At 44.5% G+C, this 23,321-nt stretch overlaps 2 protein-coding genes across 6 annotated transcripts; one reads left to right on the forward strand and one right to left on the reverse strand.

Annotated features, from left to right (window-relative positions):
- The first annotated feature begins 228 nt into the window (after positions 1–228).
- On the forward strand, positions 229–21,809 carry LOC113592195 (collagen alpha-1(XXVI) chain). Of its 2 annotated transcripts, XR_004777086.1 has the most exons (15): positions 229–584; positions 1,334–1,456; positions 2,540–2,643; positions 8,192–8,253; positions 8,364–8,493; positions 10,274–10,381; positions 10,471–10,575; positions 11,282–11,347; positions 12,368–12,420; positions 14,793–14,855; positions 15,002–15,037; positions 15,136–15,180; positions 15,346–15,421; positions 16,031–16,803; positions 21,649–21,809. XR_004777086.1 is itself a non-coding variant. In XM_027032980.2 (14 exons), exons 1-14 carry the CDS (start codon positions 448–450, stop codon positions 16,162–16,164), a joined length of 1,242 nt encoding a protein of 413 aa, XP_026888781.2. In that variant the 5' UTR covers positions 229–447; the 3' UTR covers positions 16,165–16,981. The 2 variants fall into 2 exon arrangements, 1 of the variants encoding a protein (XP_026888781.2); XM_027032980.2 differs by lacking the exon at positions 21,649–21,809 and having other exon boundaries at positions 16,031–16,981.
- On the reverse strand, positions 18,557–21,935 carry myl10 (myosin, light chain 10, regulatory). Of its 4 annotated transcripts, XM_035535823.1 has the most exons (7): positions 21,816–21,935; positions 21,016–21,102; positions 20,342–20,417; positions 19,722–19,826; positions 19,129–19,207; positions 18,920–18,968; positions 18,557–18,769 (listed from the first exon to the last, which is right to left on the reverse strand). In XM_035535823.1, the coding sequence occupies exons 1-7, from the start codon at positions 21,918–21,920 to the stop codon at positions 18,665–18,667; spliced, it is 606 nt and encodes a 201-aa protein (XP_035391716.1). In that variant the 5' UTR covers positions 21,921–21,935; the 3' UTR covers positions 18,557–18,664. The 4 variants fall into 4 exon arrangements, with proteins under 4 accessions (XP_035391716.1, XP_035391717.1, XP_035391718.1 ...); XM_035535824.1 differs by lacking the exons at positions 21,016–21,102; positions 21,816–21,935 and adding an exon at positions 20,804–20,873; XM_035535825.1 differs by lacking the exons at positions 21,016–21,102; positions 21,816–21,935 and adding an exon at positions 20,654–20,727.
- Between the last annotated feature and the right edge of the window lie 1,386 nt (positions 21,936–23,321).

Raw genomic sequence — 23,321 nt, forward strand, 5'->3', positions numbered from 1 at the left:
AGTTGAGATAAACTGAGATATATATATATATATATATATATATATATATATATATATATATATATATATATATATATAGATAGATATATAGATATATAGATAGATAGATAGATAGATAGATAGAGAGAGAGAGAGAGAGAGAGAGAGAGAGAGAGAGAGAGTCTAAAAAAGATCAATATAAGGTTGCCTTGCTAAACAGTTCTTCTCGTATGACACATCATCTGTGTATGCACTCCGCGCAGAATTTGCCACTGGGGTCCTGTAAAGTTTCTAGGAAGACAGCATCACAGACCGCACGACGAGCTGGGATGCAGGAATGCACATCATCAACTGACTTAGACATTCTTGGTTTTTCCATATAACACAAACTCCTCGGAGAGGATTTCAGATACACGCAACCATTCTTTAGGACAAATTTAGCTGACGGCAAGTGCAAAACGTGGAAGAATGCTGGGCGCGGTTTTGTGCCTTTTATATATAGTCTTAATTTTCTTTTGTCCGTTTAGTGCGTCTGTAGGTATCTATACAATCCCCGGTATAAGGCTGCCGGAGAAACCCGCTCCGGTCCCCACCGGCCTCAGCAGGTAGGTAATGCTGCCGAGCTAAGAAAAGTTTTGATGGCGCATGTTTATCTTAAGAACGAATTCAGCAGCCAATGTTCTCATGCTGTCATTTATTTATCGCAAACTATTGCACTTGTAAGAAATAAAGAACAGATTCTAATGTATCTCGTCATTTTGCAGTCGAATGAGATACTATGAGTCAAGGGATTGTTTGATTAAAAATATAATTTAAAAAAATGATTAAAAAAAAATTTATAATGAAGGTTGTCTTCTTTGGACTGACATGGCCAAAGACCTTTTCTGTAGGAATGTAAGATGCTAGATGCATACGTCCAGCGCTGGGGAAAAAAAAAAAAAAAAAAAAAAAAAAAAAAAAAAAAACCTTCCAGAAAAATGACCATAACCGTGACTAGGGACTCGCCCGTTCAGCGACACTGGACACTAAAAACGGAACCTAGCACATAAGATAAAGTGCAGAACTACAGACAGATAGCCAAAAGACTTACCAGACACTCAGCTTCTGCTCTCTGAAAGACCAAAACTGTTAAGACGTGTTACAAAAAAATACAGGACATTTTGTTATGAGTGCGTTGGGGTCTTTCTCTGAAATGATGTTCTTTCATTCCCGGCCGGGAGGTAGTTAGTTCTAATGGATAATTCATTTTAATATCCACTCATACTGCTTTTTGATGTAGGTTAGAGGTTTTTTTTATACACAACTGCACAACTGCAGAAGTACCGTTCACTCAAGCCTTTCCTCTTCACGGTAGGAACTGGTGTCACTACACCGTGCGGAGGACCGTTTCCTGTCAAACGTACAATGGAACAGAGACTCTACTTCAGAGGCGCGTCCAGAGTTGCCGCTGGCCCGGGCCTTGTACCAGCCTCATCAGGTACAAAGACAATTATATGGTGTATCGTACTCAGACAGTAGACATAAAATCTGTTAATTAGATATAATTATGGATGGAGCTTTAGACAGTAAGACAGAGACAGAATGATAGAGATTTAAACTGTAAAACAAGTGAGTCTGTGTTATATAGATTTACACTGTTAATCATTGGCTTAGTAATAGAGCTGTAAAACAGCCCAAACACAGTGTAAAACAACCCAAACACAGAAATATACATTTAAATCCTTAAACTAAGTCTCGGTGATTCAGCATTAAACAGCTCATACAGTGATATAGGCTTAAACTGTCAAACAGCTCAATGTGATAGAGGCTTAAACAGCTCAGTGAGATAGAGGCTTAAACAGCTCAGTGAGATAGAGGCTTAAACTGTTAAACAGCTTGATGTGATAGAGGCTTAAACTGTTAAATAGCTCAGTGTGATAGAGGCTTAAACTGTTAAACAACTTGATGTGATAGAGGCTTAAACTGTTAAACAGCTCAGTGTGATAGAGGCTTAAACTGTTAAACAGCTCAGTGTGATAGAGGCTTAAACTGTTAAACAGCTCAGTGAGATAGAGGCTTAAACTGTTAAACAGCTCAGTGTGATAGAGGCTTAAACCTGTTAAACTGTCAAACAGCTCAATGTGATTGAGGCTTAAACATCGCAGGGTGATAGAGGCTTAAACTGTTAAATATCTCAATGTGATAGAAGCTTAAACTGTTAAACAGCTCAGTGTGATAGCGGCTTAAACTGTTAAATAGCTCAGTGTGATAGAGGCTTAAACTCTTAAACAGCTTAGTGTGATAGAGGCTTAAACTGTTAAATATCTCAATGTGATAGAAGCTTAAACTGTTAAACAGCTCAGTGTGATAGCAGCTTAAACTGTTAAATAGCTCAGTGTGATAGAGGCGTAAACTGTTCTGTGAGCAGTGAACTTACACTTACTTCTGCACATATACACACAGCCAAAGAGTGTGCTCTCTCTGATGTACTAGCATAAGAATGTCTTCTATGGAGACATCAAAGTACTTTTGTAAGACTGTCTGTTTTGTGGATGAGGCTATGAACTGTGCTGTGTTCCAGTTACAGGACAGTGGTCAGACCCTCGTACCGAATGTCTTACAGACTGGTTACTGCACTGGAGTGGCGTTGCTGTCCTGGTTTCCATGGTATAGACTGTAAAGAGGGTGAGCTGACTGAACCATGTTTAATTAACAGCAATGTGTGTGTGTGTGTGTGTGTGTGTGTGTGTGTGTGTGTGTGTGTGAGAGAGAGAGAGAGAGAGAGAGACATGGGAGTATACAGTATTACAGTATATGGTACAGTATGTGCTTTGTATGTGAATGGGTGTGGATATATAGCGTTTTGTGTATATATGGTGAGGGTGTGAAGACACAGCTGGCCTTGATTCTGCTGTGTGTGTGTGTGTGTGTGTGTGTGTGTGTGTGTGTGTGTGTGTTTGTGTGAGTCAGACTCAGTCAAATATTAGACTTATCATACTCAGACAGCATCGCCCTGGAGATACATGCCCACACTCTGGAGGGACTGAATATTTCAACAAAATTTGCGCACACACGCACATACACACACACATACACACAAGCATGCGCACGCAAGCACACACACACACACACACACACACACACACACACACACACACACACACACACACACAGAGAAGGGTGTTTATTGACTTATGGGAAGTGATGTGATCTCTGTATCTACATGTGAATATGGGTTCCAGTAACATGGAATCACCACAGACACTAGTAAGGACGTCAGAGCCGTGAAAGGTGAAAAAGCTGGAGAGAGAGAATGCTTCTCTGGCCAGTCTGATAGGTGCGCTGTTTAAGCTGGAGAGAGAATGTTCCTCTGACCAGCCTGACAGGTGTGCTGTTTAAGATGGAGAGGGAGAAGCTTTTCCTTCAGCCAGCCTGACAGGTGTGCTGTTTTAAGATGAAGAGGGAGAAGCTATTCCTCCAGCCAGCCTGACAGGTGTGCTGTTTAAGATGGAGAGGGAGAAGCTTTTCCTCCAGCCAGCCTGACAGGTGTGCTGTTTTAAGATGAAGAGGGAGAAGCTATTCCTCCAGCCAGCCTGACAGGTGTGCTGTTTAAGATGGAGAGGGAGAAGCTTTTCCTCCAGCCAGCCTGACAGGTGTGCTGTTTAAGATGGAGAGGGAGAAGCTTTTCCTCCAGCCAGCCTGACAGGTGTGCTGTTTTAAGTTGGAGAGGGAGAGGCTATTCCCCCAGCCAGCCTGACAGGTGTGCTGTTTCAGATGGAGAGGGAGAGGCTATTCCCCCAGCCAGCCTGACAGGTGTGCTGTTTCAGGTACTGTTGCCTACTCATTCCTATAGAAGCTGAATCAAGGCCCAAGACCCCATTCTTTTTGGTGTGGTGCATAGTGTGGTACAAGCCCCCATCAAAACACACACACACATACATGTGTCTCTCTCTGCCTCCCCATCCCTTGGTCATTGATCCTGTAACCCCTGGGTTAATTGTCAGGGTTTAATCTCTGGGTTTGGTTGGTTCATTGTCAGGGTTTAGTCTCTGGGTTTGGTTGATTAAGTGTTAGGATTGGGGTTTGTTTGTTGTTGGTTTTTTTGCTTTTTATGATGTAGTCGTGTGAGAAATCTCAGAGAAAATAATGATTTTATGCACTTAGAAACTCAGTGCTTTCTTCTAAGCAACATAACACACAATATTCCAGCTGTGAAGGGAGATACTACTTGAGTTAACTTGGCATGACTAGTGATGATCACTCTAGCAGCATGAGGAAGAACAAGCATTTCAGCAGCAGTGCGGATGATGTGAGAACAGCCTTGGGTACTTACATATTTCAAAAATGTTTCGTGTTTTAGGAATGCATGCTGTCACACACGCAGACACCAAAGATTGGAGTCTGGTATCAGAGCATGCCAATGTGAATACGGTCTGGTTCATTACAGTAACACGTTCATGATAGAGAGAATGCTTTTGGCTAGCCTGTCTGAAGTAGCATTTTAAAAGCTGTGTGGGAGGGTTTTTGATGCATAGTTGCATTATTTGCAGTAGAACGTCATTCAGTTGCTTTGTTTTAAAATGAGTTTTCAGCATCAACCAGTTTTTGCACTTCTCTTTAGTCGTGTCATTTGCATCACAGCTGCTGTGTGAAAGCACAGATGTAGAAGAGTTTATGGTGGGTGGTGAGCTATCTAGGTGTTCATATATCTAGGTGTTCATTTGACTAGCTGGTCATCTATCTTGTTTTTTTTGTAATTTGTATTTATTTAGGTGTTCAGCTGTCTGTATGTTCATCTATTTAGGTGTTCAGCGATCTATGTGTTTAGCTATTTTGGTGTTCAGCGATGTATGTGTTCAGTTATTTAGGTGTTCAGCGATCTATGTGTTCAGCTATTTAGGTGTTCAGCGATCTATGTGTTCATATATCTAGGTGACTCCCCCGTCCTCCACTCCCAGGAGCCTGACTCCCCCGTCCTCCACTCCCAGGAGCCTGACTCCCCCGTCCTCCACTCCCAGGAGCCTGACTCCCCCGTCCTCCACTCCCAGGAGCCTGACTCCCCCGTCCTCCACTCCCAGGAGCCTGACTCCCCCGTCCTCCACTCCCAGGAGCCTGACTCCCCTGTCCTCCACTCCCAGGAGCCTGACTCCCCTGTCCTCCACTCCCAGGAGCCTGACTCCCCTGTCCTCCACTCCCAGGAGCCTGACTCCCCCGTCCTCCACTCCCAGGAGCCTGACTCCCCCGTCCTCCACTCCCAGGAGCCTGACTCCCCTGTCCTCCTGCTCTCCCCTCTCTCATCCTGACAGGCACGTGCCGGGGCCATTAGGACGTGGCTGCAAGTGCTGACCTGCTCATGCAATGCTCTGTGAGTGCAGGCCAGGCCTGAGGCTGTATTTCCCCTCACCAGAAGCTTGTGGACATGAAAGTGGTTGTTCTAAGGGTGAATATCCTCTCACCAGCGTATCCTGAGGGTAGGTGAGAGTGGAACAGTGTTAGTGAGTGTTTGAGTGATTTGTGTGTTTGTATCTTAAAATGAACAAAGGTTTTCTCTTAATTTAAAATGAATTTCTGATATATTACTATTTTTGGTATTATTGGTGTGTGTGTGCATGCGTGGGCATACGTGCATGTATGTGTGGGTTTCATTGCAGCATCAGGTTTAAAAAGCTTGAACCAGTAGCTATTGCCAGAGATAGTGAATGTCTGTGCCCTACTGCACATCTGATAATGCTATCATCATCTAGTAGGGTGCGTCTGCTCTGCTCATTGAGTTGACCAGTGCACAGAGCCTCTGCTCTTTGGAGAGGGAACAAGCACATAGCTGATCTGAGACCTGCCCTCCAGCCAGTGCTAAAGTAGTAGACACCTGGAAAAAGATGAAAACAGGCACATGGGACACGAAGGCCTTCCTCTATAAATTCAGCTCTCTGAAACCTGACAGACTGACCTGTGCCAAACCACATATCTGTCATCGTGCTATGAAAAAAAAATAGTACATTGTATAAGAAATGTTTACAACTAACTGTGCACTATGGCAAAAAAGAGTAAATAGTATAATGATGTTAATGATTTCTTTGTATTCTAAAGTTTTATGATCACTTTATGTGGTTGTCAGACCCTCACTAACACACATGGTATTTTTATTACTAAAACTGGTCTTTATTTTTATGTTTCCTTGGCATTGTGGGAGCATAATTTCTCTACTAAGAGACTAAAGCACACACATACACACACACACACACACACACACACAGACACACACATCAACAGTTACTATTTCTGTTTTAAGTGTAAAAAGTGTTTGAGTGTATCTATTCTTCACCATCCTCTGCTGACATGATTGTCTCGCATGCTAGGACGCAAAGCTAGGAATAGTTATACGTACAGTGACATGTATAGTGATGCATACATTGACACATTCAGTTGTAGCTCAGTGGTTAAGGCATTTAACTAGTCAGAAGGTTGCCAGTTCAAGCCTCACCACTGCCAAGTTACTGCTGTTGGGCCCCTGAGCAAGGCCCTTAACCCTCAGTTGCTCAAGATGTGTGCTTACAGAATTGTAAGCTGCTTTGGATAAAAGAATCAGCTAAATGTAAATTGTACGTACAGTGACCTCTCATAAACAGTAACATACAGTTTGAGTGTAGTTTTGTGATTGTTAACCAATGGTTTAAAAAAGGGATGTGTCAGTATATGTACCCAGTGCATTTATTATGTACACTGCCTGCCCAAAAAAAGGTCACCACATAGATCTAACTAAGCAAATAGGTAAGGGCCTCCCATTGGATAATTGCTACATGGGTGATTATGTTTCAATTGGCAACAAATTATTTAACCCTAACTGATGCAGTGAGTAGCTTCTCATTTGTTGAACAGCCATCTCAAAAGACACATCTTGTGGTCATGGAAAAGATGTTAATCTGTTTCAGAAGGGTCAAATTATTGGCATGCATCAAGCAGAGAAAACATCTAAAGAGATTGCTGAAACTACAAAAATCGGGTTAAGAACTGTCCAATGCATTATTAAAAAGTGGAAGGACAGTGGAGAAACATCATCTTCTAGGAAGGAATGTGGTCATAAAAAAATCTTGAATGATCGTGATCGGCGATCACTTAAACGTGTGGAGAAATCAAATCGTAGAAATACAACAGTAGAACTCAGGGATATGTTTAATAGTGAAAGTAAGAGCATTTCCACACGCACAATGTGAAGGGAACTCAAGGGAGTGGGACTAAACAGCTGTGTAGCCTTAAGAAAACCACTTGTCAGTGAGGCTAACCGGCAAAAATGGCTTCAGTTTGCTAGGGAGCATAAAAATTGGACTCTGGAGCAGAGAAAAGGTCATGTGGTCTGATGAGTCCAGATTTACCCTGTTCCAGAGTGATGAGTACATCAGGGTAAGAAGAGAGGCGGCTGAAGTGATGCACCCATCATGCCTAGTGCCTACCGTACAAGCCTGTGGGAGCAGTACTATGATCTACGGTTGCTGCAGTTGGTCAGTTCTAGGTTCAGCAATGTTATGTGCCCAAAGAATGAGATCAGCTGACTGCCTGAATATACTGAACAACCAGATTATTCCATCAAAGGATTTTTTCTTCCCTGATGGCACGGGCATATTCCAAGATGACAATACCAGGATTCATCGGTTTCAAATTGTGAAAGAGTGGTTCAGGGAGCATGAGACATCATTTTCACACATGGATTGGCCACCACAGAGTCCAGACCTGAACCCCATTGAGAATCTTTGGGATGTGCTGCAGAAGACTTTGTGCAGTGGTCCAAACCTCCCATCATCAATACAAGATCTTGGGGAAAAATTAAAGCAACTCCAGACAGAAATAAATGTTTTGACATTGCAGAAGCTTGTGGAAACGATGCCACAATGAATGCTTGCCGTAATCAAAGCTAAAGGTGGTCCAACGAAATATTAGAGTGTGTGACCTTTTTTTTTGGCCAGGCAGTGTATTTGACATATGTAATCTGTGAATGACCATGGACAGTTATTCTACAGTTGTTCGTATTTATTGAATATGCTGAACACAAGAGACTACAGTAATGATGTGTGTGTAGCTATATGTGACTAAAAACCTCACACACTACTGCCTGACATGATTTGGCAGCGTGTGTTCCAAGCTTTCGCTCCAGGCTGTGTGGTTTATTACAGAGCGGCCTGCAGCGCTCGCTCACGTCTGTGCTTTACCTCCATCCAACGCAGCTTTTCTCTGTCCACAGAGTGCCTGAACTGCACAGGCTACACAGACCTCACTGCACGGCTGCACGCTGTCGAATTGCAGGTGAGCCGAGCTGAGCTTGGACACCCTCTGTGCGCTCACTGTGCTCATGGGAGTATTTCACCTTCGGGAGTGCGGTGATGACTGCCGCCTCGTTCGTTCATTTGTTCCAGATGCTGTCACTCCAAGACGCCGGACTCTTTGCTTTCCCACCAGTCAGCCAATCAGTGGACAGAACAGCTGATAATGAGGTCGATGGGTCCCGCCCCTCACCTGTCACAACATGTTCTGTTGGTCAGGGAGGTGAGCCTAGCACATTACCCATTTGTTCTGCAGTATATAGGATCTGTGTAATATTTCATATAGGCACATTTATTATAGAGATAACAGATATTATACAAATATTTATTATACAGCTATAGAGATAAACACACAATGTAATGTAATGATACATTTGATGTGATCTTGTTCTGTAACTTCATACTGTCTAAAATTAGCATTGATCTGAAGTTTATTTTTTCAGATCAGGTCAGACTTTATTTATATAGCACCCTTTAATACAATAATTCTGAGTGTTACAGCAGGGACAGAGAAAAAAAAAAGGCCATAAATTATAATAAAATCAAAACAAACAAAAAAAGTTTTAACAAAGCTTCATGCCTCCACATTGCTACAGAATCATTAGTAAAATGTCCTGGCAGTTTTACATTATGCAAGGGTAATACAGATCAGCTCACTGGCAACAGTGCTGTAGTCTCTGAATTTGAGTCTGTCTGTGCTGGTGTAGCAGGAGCTTAGGAGGAAGCTCTTTGTGTACCAGTCAATCTATGCCCAGTCCTCACCTGTGGTCACACGATATGGGCAGTGACCGAAGGAATATAATGATGAATACAGGCAGAAATTAGGTTTCTCTGCAGGGTGGCTGGACTCTGTGATACACCCTATCACCTTATCAGAGCTCTGCAATCCAGTAAGGCCTCAGAATGGAAGTGGTTGAGGAGGTACTAAGGTGGATTTAAGGTGGTGGATATAGTTTAAAGGTTGGTTTAAGGTGATTTTAAGGTGGTTGAGGTGGTTTGTGCAACCCATAAGGATGCCTCCTGGTGGGTTCCCACTGCAGCTTTTCCAGGCACTTCTGTCTGGAAGGAGGCCCAGAGGCAGACCCAGGACCTGCTGGAGGGATTATATCTCACAGCTGGCATGGGAGTGTCTGAGTGTCCCACAGGAGGTGCCGGAATCTGTCACAGGGAATAGAAAAGTCTTCTCCATATGCTACCACCACAACCCTTGTCAGAAAAAGTAGAGATGAGAAGAGTCCATGAGATGATGATGAGATGATGTTGAAATGGCTAAAAGGCCAGTTTTAATTTTGCATTTAAAAGGGTCCAGTGTCCATGTGTCCTCTGGCAAACAATTCCACAAGAGCTAAAAGAGCCTCTTGTAGTAGAGGACCATCAACCTTCCTTTGTGGATCCATGTCCATGTATCAGACAGGTCTGTGTCCATGGATCAGACAGGTCTGTGTCCATGGATCAGACAGGTCTGTGTTCATGGATCAGACAGGTCTGTGTCCATGGATCAGATAGGTCTGTGTCCATGGATCAGACAGGTCTGTGTCCATGGATCAGACAGGTCTGTGTCCATGGATCAGATAGGTCTGTGTCCATGGATCAGATAGGTCTGTGTCCATGGATCAGACAGGTCTGTGTCCATGGATCAGACAGGTCTGTCGGTGGACCACAGGGATCTGTGTCTGATACTCACTATATACTGTTTTACAAACATGAATTAAAAGCACTCTGAAGGTGTGCAGCTGGGATCTGCTGAGCACACATTGTTTCATTAACAGTGTTCTCACTCCCATGTTTTGTCTTTGCTTCCCTCCATTTTCTGTCTTAGCATTCAGCTTCCTGGTCCCGATCGTGTTTTCCAGAGTTACTGGCATCAGTCTTCTTACCGTGGCCTGCTGCCTGGACAATGATATGCTATATAAAGCCATTGCTCTCACTCATGTGCTGCCTACACTAACTCACTGTGTAGTGTTGCTTTAGCAGAGGGAAACACTGATGGCTTGTGTTGGTAGAGTCCAGGGGAGCTGTGGGACCCGTGGGTCCTCCCGGAGCCAGTGGACCCCCGGGCCCTGAAGGGAAGGCCGGCCTGAGAGGGAAACCAGGCCTGGCGGGACCAAGAGGTGAAGTGCAGCAATTCAGAGTCATACTTTCATAATACTAAATTAAAGGCATGATGACTAAACGGTTGTGTTCTTCATGGGAATGCAAGGTCCCCCAGGTGTGAGGGGACCACCAGGTCCACCGGGACCTCCTGGCTTCACTTACTACACCAGGGGAGAGGTCTTCACTTTGATCACCAAACATCACAGCCAATGTGAGTATGATAAAGACAGCACGCACGCACGCACGCGCGCACAACATGTAAGAAGTAGACCACTACTTGTTCTAATTTACTTCTTAATCACACCAAAAAATGTGCTAGTTAGTAGTGATGGTGGGAGTAACATTCCCAGTTTTGTCCTTATAATACCAGTAGATGGCACTGTCTACCTGAGACAGGCTATGCTGGCACTCCAGACCAGGAACACCCTGCTGGATTCTCTCAGATGCCTTCAAGGCTCCTTTCTGAGCAGGCTGGATTAGCCTTCAGATCTGAGTGCCAGAGATGGTGAGGACAGAACAGAACATTCTTTATAATTAAAGACCTGCTGGAAGCCACACGCAAGTCCCATAGATGTCAGAGAACAGACCCAGAGGTGTCCCTCTGAGAGAACAAACCCAGAGGGGTGTCTCTTAGAGAACAGACCAAGCACTGTGACTCTGAGTTGTCAGGAGAGACCTGGCTTAAAGTGAAGCCTATTCAGACGTTTAACATCAGAAGTTTAACCCACTCTTCTCCAACTCACCCAGTAAATAATAAATGTGTTACACCATGACTGAACAAGCTTGTGTTTTGAATGCTTCTCTTAATGGCGTTTGATTTCAGGGAAGAATAAGGGTACTGCAGGCTCCAATGTGCCCAGTGTGTTTCACTGTGTATGAGATGGTTATCAGTGTTGTGATTGTGTGATGACATTTAGATGAGGAAGATGTCCACCCTCCTCATCACAAGCTGAGATTAATACTGGGACCGCCCGGGCCTCCAGGTATATCAGCCTTGGCTACCGGGCTCCACCCGTACACCTACACACAGCAGTCCTGCCTCCACCCATACACCTCCACACGCGCACACATATTCACGGCAGTCCTGCCGCCACACACACACACACACACACAAACACACACACACACACACGTCCTCCCTCCACCCATACACACCTACGCACGGCAGTCCTGCCTCCACACACATACACACACACACACACACACACACACACACACACACACACCCACCCCTACACACAGCAGTCCTGCCTCCATCCGTACACCTACACACCGCAGTCCTGCCTCCACCCATACACCTCCACACGCGCACACATATTCACGGCAGTCCTGCCGCCACACACACATACACACACACAAACACACACACACACACACGTCCTCCCTCCACCCATACACACCTACACACCGCAGTCCTGCCTCCACACACACACACACACACACACACACACACACACCCCTACACACAGCAGTCCTGCCTCCATCCGTACACCTACACACCGCAGTCCTGCCTCCACCCATACACCTCCACACGCGCACACATATTCACGGCAGTCCTGCCGCCACACACACACACACACACACACAAACACACACACACACACACGTCCTCCCTCCACCCATACACACCTACACACCGCAGTCCTGCCTCCACACACACACACACACACACACACACACACACACACACACCCCTACACACAGCAGTCCTGCCTCCATCCGTACACCTACACACCGCAGTCCTGCCTCCACCCACACACACACACACACACACACACACACACCTACGCACAGCAGTCCTGCCTCCACACACACACACACACACACACACACACACACACACACCTACACACAGCAGTCCTGCCTCCATGCGCTCTACCCCACACCTCAACAGACATGAATGGAACATGAATGTGAGGCCTTATTTTCCGAGTTTCAGATTAGACTCCTCTCGACTCATCTCCCCTTCACTCCTCTTTTCTCCTTCCCTAAATCCTCTTTAGGACGCCCAGGACCTGCAGGACCCCCTGGAATCCCCGGAACACCAGGACAAAATGTGGGAAGAAAATTGACCTCAAGCTGCACATTTAACAGTTTTTAATTGTTTCCCCAGGAGTGCTCTACCTTCTTTGTCCATGCGCATTATCACATCACAGCTATTACACCTGTGTGACTTATCATTTATCAACACGCACCTGCAACTGTACACTGAGTGCATGAAACCTCAGGGAAACTCATTAGAGAAATCTGCTCTGTCCTTGAAACACACTGACCAGGGGAACTGGGAAAATGTCTAATGTTTTGTACTTTCTGTGGTGTGGAGCCAGTGACACAGAACATGGGAAGTCATTTGTGTATAAGGGGGAATAGTGCACAGTGCTGAGTGTGTGTTTGAGGGGGGATAGTGCACAGTGCTGAGTGTGTGTTTGACGGGGAATAGTGCACAGTGTTGAGTTTGTGTTTGACGGGGAATAGTGCACAGTGTTGAGTTTGTGTTTGAGGGGGAATAGTGCACAGTGTTGAGTTTGTGTTTGAGGGGGAATAGTGCACAGTGCTGAGTTTGTGCTTGAGGGTGGATAGTGCACAGTGCTGAGTGTGTGTTTGAGGGTGGATAGTGCACAGTGTTGAGTTTGTGTTTGAGGGGGGATAGTGCACAGTGCTGAGTTTGTGTTTGAGGGGGAATAGTGCACAGTGCTGAGTTTGTGTTTGAGGGGGGATAGTGCACAGTACTGAGTGTGTGTTTGAGGGGGGATAGTGCACAGTGCTGAGTTTGTGTTTGAGGGGGGATAGTGCACAGTGCTGAGTTTGTGTTTGAGGGGGAATAGTGCACAGTGCTGAGTTTGTGTTTGACGGGGGATAGTGCACAGTGCTGAGTTTGTGTTTGAGGGGGGATAGTGCACCGTGCTGAGTTTGTGTTTGACGGGGGATAGTGCACAGTGCTGAGTGTGTGTTTGAGGGGGGATAGTGCACAGTGCTGAGTTTGTGTTTGAGGGGGGATAGTGCACAGTGCTGAATTTGTGTTTGAGGGGGAATAGTGCACAGTGCTGAGTTTGTGTTTGAGGGTGGATAGTGCACAGTGTTGAGCTTGTGTTTGAGGGGGGATAGTGCACAGTGCTGAGTGTGTGTTTGAGGGGGGATAGTGCACAGTGCTGAGTTTGTGTTTGAGGGTGGATAGTGCACAGTGCTGAGTTTGTGTTTGAGGGGGGATAGTGCACAGTGCTGAGTGTGTGTTTGAGGGGGGATAGTGCACAGTGCTGAGTTTGTGTTTGAGGGGGAATAGTGCACAGTGCTGAGTTTGTGTTTGAGGGGGGATAGTGCACAGTGCTGAGTTTGTGTTTGAGGGGGGATAGTGCACAGTGCTGAGTTTGTGTTTGAGGGGGAATAGTGCACAGTGCTGAGTTTGTGTTTGACGGGGGATAGTGCACAGTGCTGAGTTTGTGTTTGAGGGGGGATAGTGCACCGTGCTGAGTTTGTGTTTGACGGGGGATAGTGCACAGTGCTGAGTGTGTGTTTGAGGGGGGATAGTGCACAGTGCTGAGTTTGTGTTTGAGGGGGGATAGTGCACAGTGCTGAGTTTGTGTTTGAGGGTGGATAGTGTACAGTGCTGAGTTTGTGTTTGAGGGGGGGTAGTGCACAGTGTTTTTGTGTTTGAGGGGGGATAGTGTACAGTGCTGAGTTTGTGTTTGAGGGGGGATAGTGCACTGTGTTGAGTGTGTGTTTGAGGGTGGATAGTGCACAGTGCTGAGTTTGTGTTTGAGGGGGAATAGTGCACAGTGCTGAGTTTGTGTTTGAGGGGGAATAGTGCACAGTGCTGAGTTTGTGTTTGAGGGGGAATAGTGCACAGTGCTGAGTTTGTGTTTGAGGGGGGATAGTGCACAGTGCTGAGTGTGTGTTTGAGGGGGGATAGTGCACAGTGCTGAGTTTGTGTTTGAGGGGGAATAGTGCACAGTGCTGAGTTTGTGTTTGAGGGGGAATAGTGCACAGTGCTGAGTTTGTGTTTGAGGGGGGATAGTGCACAGTGCTGAGTGTGTGTTTGAGGGGGGATAGTGCACAGTGCTGAGTTTGTGTTTGAGGGGGAATAGTGCACAGTGCTGAGTTTGTGTTTGAGGGGGGATAGTGCACAGTGCTGAGTTTATGTTTGAGGGTGAATAGTGCACTGTGCTGAGTTTGTGTTTGAGGGGGGATAGTGCACAGTGCTGAGTTTGTGTTTGAGGGGGAATAGTGCACTGTCTTGAGTGTGTGTTTGAGGGGGGATAGTGCACAGTCTTTTTGTATTTGAGGGGGGATAGTGCACAGTGTTGAGTGTGTGTTTGAGGGGGGATAGTGCACAGTGCTGAGTTTGTGTTTGAGGGGGGATAGTGCACTGTGTTGAGTGTGTGTTTGAGGGGGGATAGTGCACAGTGCTGAGTGTTTGTGCTCTTGTTGTAGGGTGTGTCAGGCTTCTCAGGAAGCCCAGGTCTTAAAGGCTCCAAGGGCGACCCTGGAGAGAGTGTGAGTGGTCTCCTCCAACAAGTACAAATGGATTGTTACATAAAGCTTATGGTGTTCAGGGTCCCATTTTCAGACCTTTTGATACCATACTTGTGGTTATGAAGTTTTTCTGGTTATTCAAGCCTTACGTTCTGTTTTCTCACCAGGGGCCACCAGGAGTTGATGGCAAGCAGGGGGGGCCAGTGAGTGTTTTCTAAGGAGTTTACCAGTTTGCTAGCTTCATGGTGTCAATAAATTATTGTGTGCCATTACATTTTATATGCTTATGCTCTGTGTCCAGGGTGCTCCCGGACCGAAGGGTGAACCAGGAGAGACGGAAACAGAGGTGAGAACAATTGTGGCACTCTTTATTTTAAACAGTTTTGGATTTGCTTAATAAGTTTTGATTTTGGAGATGCAGGACTGTGTGTGAGTAAGTTTGAGTTGGGGGACTGTGTGTGAGCGAGTTTGATTGGAGGACTTTGTTATTGTTAATATGCTTTTCCTTAAGCTTCAACAGTTGAAAGAAGCACTGAAGATTCTGGCAGAGAGGGTTCTGATTCTAGAGTACATGTTCAACATTCATGGTAAGAGCACTTCTGCTCCGTCTGTCATTCAGCCAGTCTAAAACCCATGTTGTGGGAGCTGTTTTAGGGGGGTTACCTCTAAGAGCAGTTGTGTGAAGGCATTTACAGCATTCTGGAATATTCTGTACTGTTAGTGTCATGGAGTGCATGCTTAACAGAACCACTGGAATGCTGTTGATAGCAAGAAGGTGACTTAATATCACATCTGAGACAGAGGAATGCTGACCAGGTCTAAGCTGTATTGTTGAGATCGGTTTGGGTACAATGACATTAGTTAGATATCAGTATTTGAAATGCCAAAATCTAAAGAAGTGAAGCTACACTACATTTTCCCTGTTGGATCAAATGTCCCCATTATTTAAATCTAATTCTTTGATCTGCTCAGTGTTATAGCTGAAAGAATGTACAGGTCCTTCCAGAAGGGATGTGTTACTGACTTCTTTACATTTAAGAGTCTAGCTGACACTTTTACCCAAAGCAGCTCATAGTTATTAAGGGACTTGTTCAGAGAAACATGTCAGTGGTGGGGCTTGAACTTGTAACCTTCTGTTTACAAGTCAAGTATCTTAACCACTGAGCTCTTCCTGTATCTGTTGTGGGCCTCCACAGATGCAGCCATGGAGTTAGGTTCGGGATCAGACCTGCTGCTAAACGTCCCGCCCACAGTCAGAGCTACGGGACAAGGCAGGTCCTTCCCCTCCTCCCCCGCACCAAGGAGGCCCAGGGTGCCCAGGACACCATAGATGCTGATGTCCAGCAGGAGGAGACTCACCTATGGGTCTCTTGCACTAAACACAGAGCTCCTGCTGGAGCCTTGTATTCTGTTACCCAAATAAAATTCCTGTGTCAGAGCAACTACTGACACCTGTCAGGAAAAAACTTTTTAAAGTCACGGAAAGAAAAGATTTTACAGTCATTTTATTATTGCTATTAATAATAATAATAATAATAATAATATCACCATATGTATGTCTAAATGTAATTGGTATTTTCCCACATGATGTTGGTTTTCATATAGTTAATCATACTGCCCACAGAAAGTTGGACAATGTAAACTGATCTCAGATCAGATTTTTTAAAAACAAGGAGAAATTCTCTGTGAATATTATGGGAAAATTGTTCTGAGATGAGCATGGAAAAAGCATTGTTTAAACTAGAGATGCACTGATTGATCTGCTTGTGACCGGAAACTGCTGGTTTTCAGCATAATCGGCCATAACCGGTGACCAGCTGATCAGTCTCATGTATTTCATATATTTCATATTTTAGTGCTGGTCACATTTACGCTTGTTCACTACATGAGGACTACAGCGACACGAACACAGCCACACGTGAACAGCGCAGCAACTGCATTAGATGTATGCATGGACAACAACATAAAGGTGCCTTGAGTTCTCATTTGTATTACCTGGTGCACTTGTTTTCATTTGGAAAAGTAAAACTATTGCTCTTTATTTTATTTGGAGGTTTGTGAAAAGCAAATGTTCACCCTATAACCTAGTGCATAGTTTTATGCTGAGATATTTCGTTTCCATTAAAAGAGAAATTGAACAAAAACGCATCCTTGTGCTGTTATTCGTAATACTAAGAAAGAAAATTAGCCAAAAACGTTGCGATTGCCGCATCTCTTACTTAAACCCCCAGTTAAGAGTACGCTGAGACTGCTTCATAAAAGAAATAGTATTTGTCCTGAATCACAGTGTGTGCAATATCAATCAGATGTGGTGAAAGCAGAAACCTTATTCTTTTCCTTATTTGTGTCTTGTTCTTCCATTACATGTTAACTTTCATCAGGTGTGTTCAGCTCTTGTTCATAAGGGGGTGACACCGCTCCAGCTGAAAGGTTCTTCCAGTCTATTCACTGAAACATGCTAATTAACGAACCTGTATTAGTATCGCGTTACTTACTGCCTGCTCTACCTATACTTGTCTAATTATTGAAAGAGTATGCAGGGCTGGTGTGGAGGTGTAGTCTGTACGTCTGTCTCTGTGGAGGTGTAGTCTGTACCTCTGTCTCTGTGCAGGTGTAGTCTGTAGGTATGTCTCTATGGAGGTGTAGTCTGTATGTCTGTCTCTATGGAGGTGTAGTCTATAGGTATGTCTCTATGGAGGTGTAGTCTGTACATCTGTCTCTGTGGAGGTGTAGTCTATAGGTCTGTCCCCATGGAGGTGTAGTCTGTAGGCCTGTCTCTGTGGAGATTAAGGCTCTGGGCCTGTCTCTGTGGAGGTGTAGTCTGTAGGTCTGTCTCTGTGGAAGTGTAACCTGTAGGTCTGTCACTGTGGAAGTATAACCTGTAGGTCTGTCCCTGTGGAGGTGTAGCATGCAAGTCTGTCTCTATGGAGATGTAGTCTGTAGGTTTGTCTCTGTAGAGGTGTAACCTGTAGGTCTGTCTCTATGAAGGTGTAGTCTGTAGATCTGTCTCTGTGGAGGTTTTGTCTGTAGGCCTGTCTTCATGGAGGTGGAGCCTGTAGGTCTGTCTCTATGGAGGTTTACTCTGTAGGTCTGTCTCTATGGAAGTGTAGTCTGTAGGTCTGTCTTTGTGGAAATGTAACCTGTAGGTCTGTCTCTATGAAGGTGTAGTCTGTAGGTCTGTCTCTATGGAGGTGTACACTGTAGGTCTGTCTCTATGGAGATGTAGTCTGTAGGTATTTCTCTGTGGAGGTGTAGTCTGTAGGCCTGTCTCTGTGGAGATGTAACTTGTAGATCTCTGTCTGTGGAGGTGTACTCTGTAGGTCTGTCTCTATGGAGGTGTACTCTGTAGGTCTGTCTCTATGGAGGTGTACTCTGTAGGTCTGTCTCTGTTGAGTTTGCATGCTCACCTGTTGTAACAGTGCACAGCGGTTTTGGTGTGGTCTGTTGATAGCTGCTCTGACAGAGTGCACACAGGCCCTCTATAAATGGAGCAGGAACAGAGAGGCTGGAGATGAAAGGGAGCCTTGACCTTCTTCAGGCTGTTCTGACCAGTCTGGCTCTCAGCTTGGAGTTATAAGGCTTGAGGGTTCTGACTTCAGAATGTTGCTCTTCGTTTGGTGTTATAGTTGGGCTTAGGTTAGGGTTCTGGCTTACGCAGTGTAGCTCTCTGCCATTTTCCCACTATATTTCTGCATATATATATATATATATAGAAATGAGCCTTTTTAATACAGAATTTTTACAGCTTTATTGACAAAAGGACAAGTGCAGGGAAAGGGAATCAGAAACAGACTTTCAGTAAACACAGAGAACCATGGGATATGGAGTATTTACTCCTGCTCCTTGTCCTCGCCGTGGGTGATGACATAGCACAAATTTTTGTAGTCCAGATTACCAGCCACATCCAGGGGGAAGTTTGTGAACATCTGATTTACCTGAAGGTGTCAGAGAGGAGGTTGCCATAGCGACTATAAAAGTATGTTCCCAGAAGGATTATTTGGTGGTTTGATCACTGTAGCATGTGAAACAATCAGTATGTCACTTTTAAAGCTGAATACCACTATGTGTGAGAGAGTTAAACATACCTCTGCCTCTGTGAATTTGTCTGCCTGGGACATGAGGTGATATTTGATCCTGAGAGATGAAAACAGAAGAACACAGAACACCTTATTCTGCAAGCCATAGTTTAGTTTTGTCTCGTGTAAACTGAAATAACTGCAATACATCGGCATTGAGCTGTATTGAACAGTACATGCAGGCAGACATGTTTATATTCACGAAGGAGGATACTCACTCTTCTCCTTTGATGATGCCCGTGCCCTCTGGGTCGAAGATCTTAAAGGCATTAAGAATGTTCTCCTCAGGATCAGTCCCTTTCAGAGGGCAGAAAAGCCAGTAGTGTTATCTTAGTGGCGCTAGCCGCTAGCACGCAAGCTCCCTAGCTGTGGGGTTATACTAATATTTATGCAAGACAACATCTTAAAGCTGCCTCTGTCTGTAAACATATCCATACCTTCGTTGCTGCATAAATCTCTAAATCTTGTAACCTTGTTTGAAGTGTAGTGTTTGCTCATGGGTTGGTTTGATGTGTGGTGTTTTCTTATGGGTTGGTTTGAAGTGTAATGTTTTCTTATGGGTTGGTTTGATGTGTAGTGTTTTCTCATGGGTTGATTTGAAGTGTAGTATTTTTTTATGGGTTGGTTTGATGTGTAGTGTTTTCTCATGGGTTGGTTTGATGTGTTGTGCTTCATCATTGGTTAGGTTGAAGTCTACTGTTTTCTCATGGGTTGCTTTGAAGTGTAGTGCTTCATCATTGGTTAGGTTGAAGTCTACTGTTTTCTCATGGGTTGGTTTGAAGTGTAGTGCTTTGTCATGGGCTGGTCTCACCTTTTAGCTTCTCTCCAAACATGCTGAGGAAGATGGTGAAGTTAATGGGACCAGGAGCTTCCTTCAGCATCTCATCCAATTCATCATTGCCCACATTCAGACGTCCTGTACACGCACGCACGCACACGCACACGCACACACACACACACACACACACACACACACACACACACACACACACACACACAGAGAAATACATGCGCACATGGGAAGACAGCATTGGTAAATTAAAGGCCAGTTGTTTGGTTAGGTAAAGAGTAAACCCAACTGTGTTACATTTTCCACATTTTCCATTAACTGAAGTCACTGGATTAAAGGTAAAACATAAAACTATGAGATTTGTTTCACAGGTCTGCTGTGCTAGAGTGCTCTGTAATAACTAGGGCAGTGCCAAACCCAGTCTTAGTATTCTAAAGGGATAACCATGCCTAAGATCAGAGAGCAGTACAGAGACAGAAGTTAGAACCTGCAACTCTCTCGAATTGAAACAACTGGGAATCATACAACACCCTGTTTATCTCTGAGGCTCTCTGTCTGTCTCTCTCTCTCTCAATTTTTCTTTTTCTTTATCTTTGTCTCTCTCTCTGATTTCCCTGAATCATTCAAAAAATATCACATACCCAGTGCAGCAAAGGTGTCTCTCAGGTCGTTCTTGTCAATAAAGCCATCTCTGTTCTGGTCCATGATGGTGAAAGCCTGGAAATGTGAAAACCATTAAGAATGTGAAGAAATGTACCAGTTCATCAAACATCTGCATATAGGAACACTGACCTATCACCTTACAGCACTTCATAACACCTTCTAGCACTTTACACCAACCTTCCCACATTCTTATAGTTCTTATGCTGCTAAAAAGATACTAAAAGATGCTTTTCATACCTCCTTAAACTCCTGGATCTGAGATTGCTCAAACATGCTGAATACATTCTTACCTCCTTAAACTCCTGGATCTGAGACTGCTCAAACATGCTGAATACATTCTTAACTCCTGGATCTGAGACTGCTCAAACATGCTGAATACATTCTTAACTCCTTAAACTCCTGGATCTGAGACTGCTCAAACATGCTGAATACATTCTTACCTCCTTAAACTCCTGGATCTGAGACTGCTCAAACATGCTGAACACATTCTTACCTCCTTAAACTCCTGGATCTGAGACTGCTCAAACATGCTGAACACATTCTTACCTCCTTAAACTCCTGGATCTGAGACTGCTCAAACATGCTGAACACATTCTCACCTCCTTAAACTCCTGGATCTGAGACTGCTCAAACATGCTGAACACATTCTTACCTCCTTAAACTCCTGGATCTGAGACTGCTCAAACATGCTGAACACATTTGAGCTGGCTGCTTCCTTCTTCTTGGCTTTCTTTGGTGCCTGAAATTTACAATAATATTTTTTTTTGTAGATGTCATTATGAATACTTCCTAGTATTTCATACTTTGGGCTTTTGAGAGCTGAATAATGTTCATTAAGAGATATGCTGATGTGTGAATCTGCCCAAGTCATATCACTATTCCACCATCTCAGTATTTTGGTGGCAGTTGATTTATATTAAACTATTGTTATTTCAGTTGCTTCCATTATGCATTACTGAGCAGTATTAGTCTTAAAGATTTTTGTTAACAGCAAGATTCAACAAAAAGGACTGACAAGTGTGATCTTCAGTGGCCTGATCTCAGTTAGGCATAAAGGTGAAAGACCCTGTGTATCACATTCAGTCACCCAGTATCAAACATCTGCCCATTTCTCATACATTATCTTGCTTCTCAAACATCTGAGCATTTCTCATACGTTATTTTGTTTCTCAAACATCTGAGCATTCCTCATGCATCATCTCATTTCTCAAACATCTTCTTTCTCTAAATCCTTTGCATTGTCTAGCATCTCATTCTCTAACATCTTCTCATTCTTTTCCCACAGCAATCACGGAGTTCTGTGGTGACCGCAGTCATCCCGTGCTTCACGTCCTTCGGCTCAGCCTGTCAGTCCGAGGTTAGAACCGTCACATCGTCCCTGAGCGGGAGATTCCATGCAGCATCACTAGACTTCTCCGTTAAGTCGCAGTGAAGTAGAAGACGCAGGCCTACCATTGTCTCGGGCTTCCTGTTCTGTTCCCGGTCACTAATGGCTGAGCAGACGTTTGGGAAGCAGCTCCTATGGCTTATATACGGGTGGGTTCGGCCCGGTGGCATTCTGGTCTATGTTTAGACAAAGGCGGTGGCACGACTCAAGCATGCCTGCCTTATAGAGAATCAGAGCCCCCCCAGCTATTGTTGTGGACAGATGCAGAGTGAACTCGTCAGGGTGCGAAGGCCTGCCGTCGTAAGATCACTCAGTGTGGCCCAACCCCACCGGCTAAGCTGCCCGCTCACATTCCACCGGGCTTCTTTCTCTGGGCAGCGGCTCCACGCTCACTCCAACTCCTCCACAGGGCAGTCAGTCTGTTAATGAAATGGAGCTTTTATTCACTCAGTAAAGTTATGACATGAGGCCATGAGAGAGCGTCTGTGGATGTCGTCGTGATGGAAGCAGATGAAGGTTGATATTACACATATCCAATTTCCATAATCCGTTTTTTCTGAAAGCTGATTCGATACAAGCTGGAAATAGGAATGTGAGATTGTGAATGTAATAAAAACCAAACCTCTACAATGTGTTATTTCAAATACCTTGTTATCATATACTTTCTTTATTACAATGGTTTAAGAGTTTATTTTTATCCAAGCTCACATTTTTATCACTAATTACACCGTACTGCAAAACTAGTCCTTTTTAAATCATATTTATAATAACATAAATAATACAGTTGGTTAGTGCATCACACAATTATACACCAATGTTTTTCACTATTAGTGATTAGAACAGAACATTTGAACTGCTAACTTGTTCAGTTACCCATTAATGCTTTTTAAGACTGTCGTTCTTTACTACAAACAAACACAAAATGCATTTCGTTGGTCTGAAACTGGCATCGAATGAGATATTTGGCTACAGCATGGCTGACGCCTTGTCTTGCGGGTAAAGTGATTACCAAGCAGCTGATATTTTAGCAATCAACTCAAACCTCAAACTGACTCAAACCTCCAGAACTGTGGTCATCGTGACTAAGACCATTCCTGGTACTCTTCAGCACAATCAAGCTCTCAGTTTGGATTTGGCAGTTCATTTTTTATGTGTTTATCATAAAAAATATTATTTCCTGGCCCCTGTCGCTCGTAATGAACAAAGAGACAAATGCTTCTTCAATAGAACAGATATGGACTGCTATTTTATGGAAGCCAAATTTAACCCTGTTGTTTTACACAGCCCAGAACTATGTTCTGGCACCTGCTCGCCTGCCAGAAGGAGCCACAGGCCTTGGAACAATCGTTTTAGCCCTGCCCTTACAGACAATGTGTATGTGTTTGTGTGTGCGTGTGTGTGGGGGGGGGGGGGGGGTGACATTCTCAGTATAAGCTGGGGAGGAGAGCCATGTCCATGTTAGGCAAGTGAGCAGCAGGTGTGAGATAGGAGTCAAGGTCTGGACGTTCGTTCCAACAATGCCACAGGTGTTGCTAGTCTGCCTGGGAGGAGACGGTTTCCTCCAACTGCTA

This window comes from Electrophorus electricus, chromosome 17 (genome assembly GCF_013358815.1).
Source record: "Electrophorus electricus isolate fEleEle1 chromosome 17, fEleEle1.pri, whole genome shotgun sequence".
In the NCBI taxonomy this organism is placed as follows: domain Eukaryota; kingdom Metazoa; phylum Chordata; class Actinopteri; order Gymnotiformes; family Gymnotidae; genus Electrophorus; species Electrophorus electricus.

Coding starts and splice junctions, on each gene's coding strand:
- myl10 (XM_035535823.1), bottom strand. CDS start 21,920: ATGCCACCGGGCCGAACCCACCCGTATATAAGCCATAGGAGCTGCTTC. Junction 21,103..21,815: donor ACAGGAAGCCCGAGACAATG/GTAGGCCTGCGT, acceptor TGTAAATTTCAG/GCACCAAAGAAAGCCAAGAA. Junction 18,969..19,128: donor GGCATCATCAAAGGAGAAGA/GTGAGTATCCTC, acceptor TTCATCTCTCAG/GATCAAATATCACCTCATGT.
- LOC113592195 (XM_027032980.2), top strand. CDS start 448: ATGCTGGGCGCGGTTTTGTGCCTTTTATATATAGTCTTAATTTTCTTT. Junction 1,457..2,539: donor CCTTGTACCAGCCTCATCAG/GTACAAAGACAA, acceptor GCTGTGTTCCAG/TTACAGGACAGTGGTCAGAC. Junction 10,576..11,281: donor CACCAAACATCACAGCCAAT/GTGAGTATGATA, acceptor GATGACATTTAG/ATGAGGAAGATGTCCACCCT.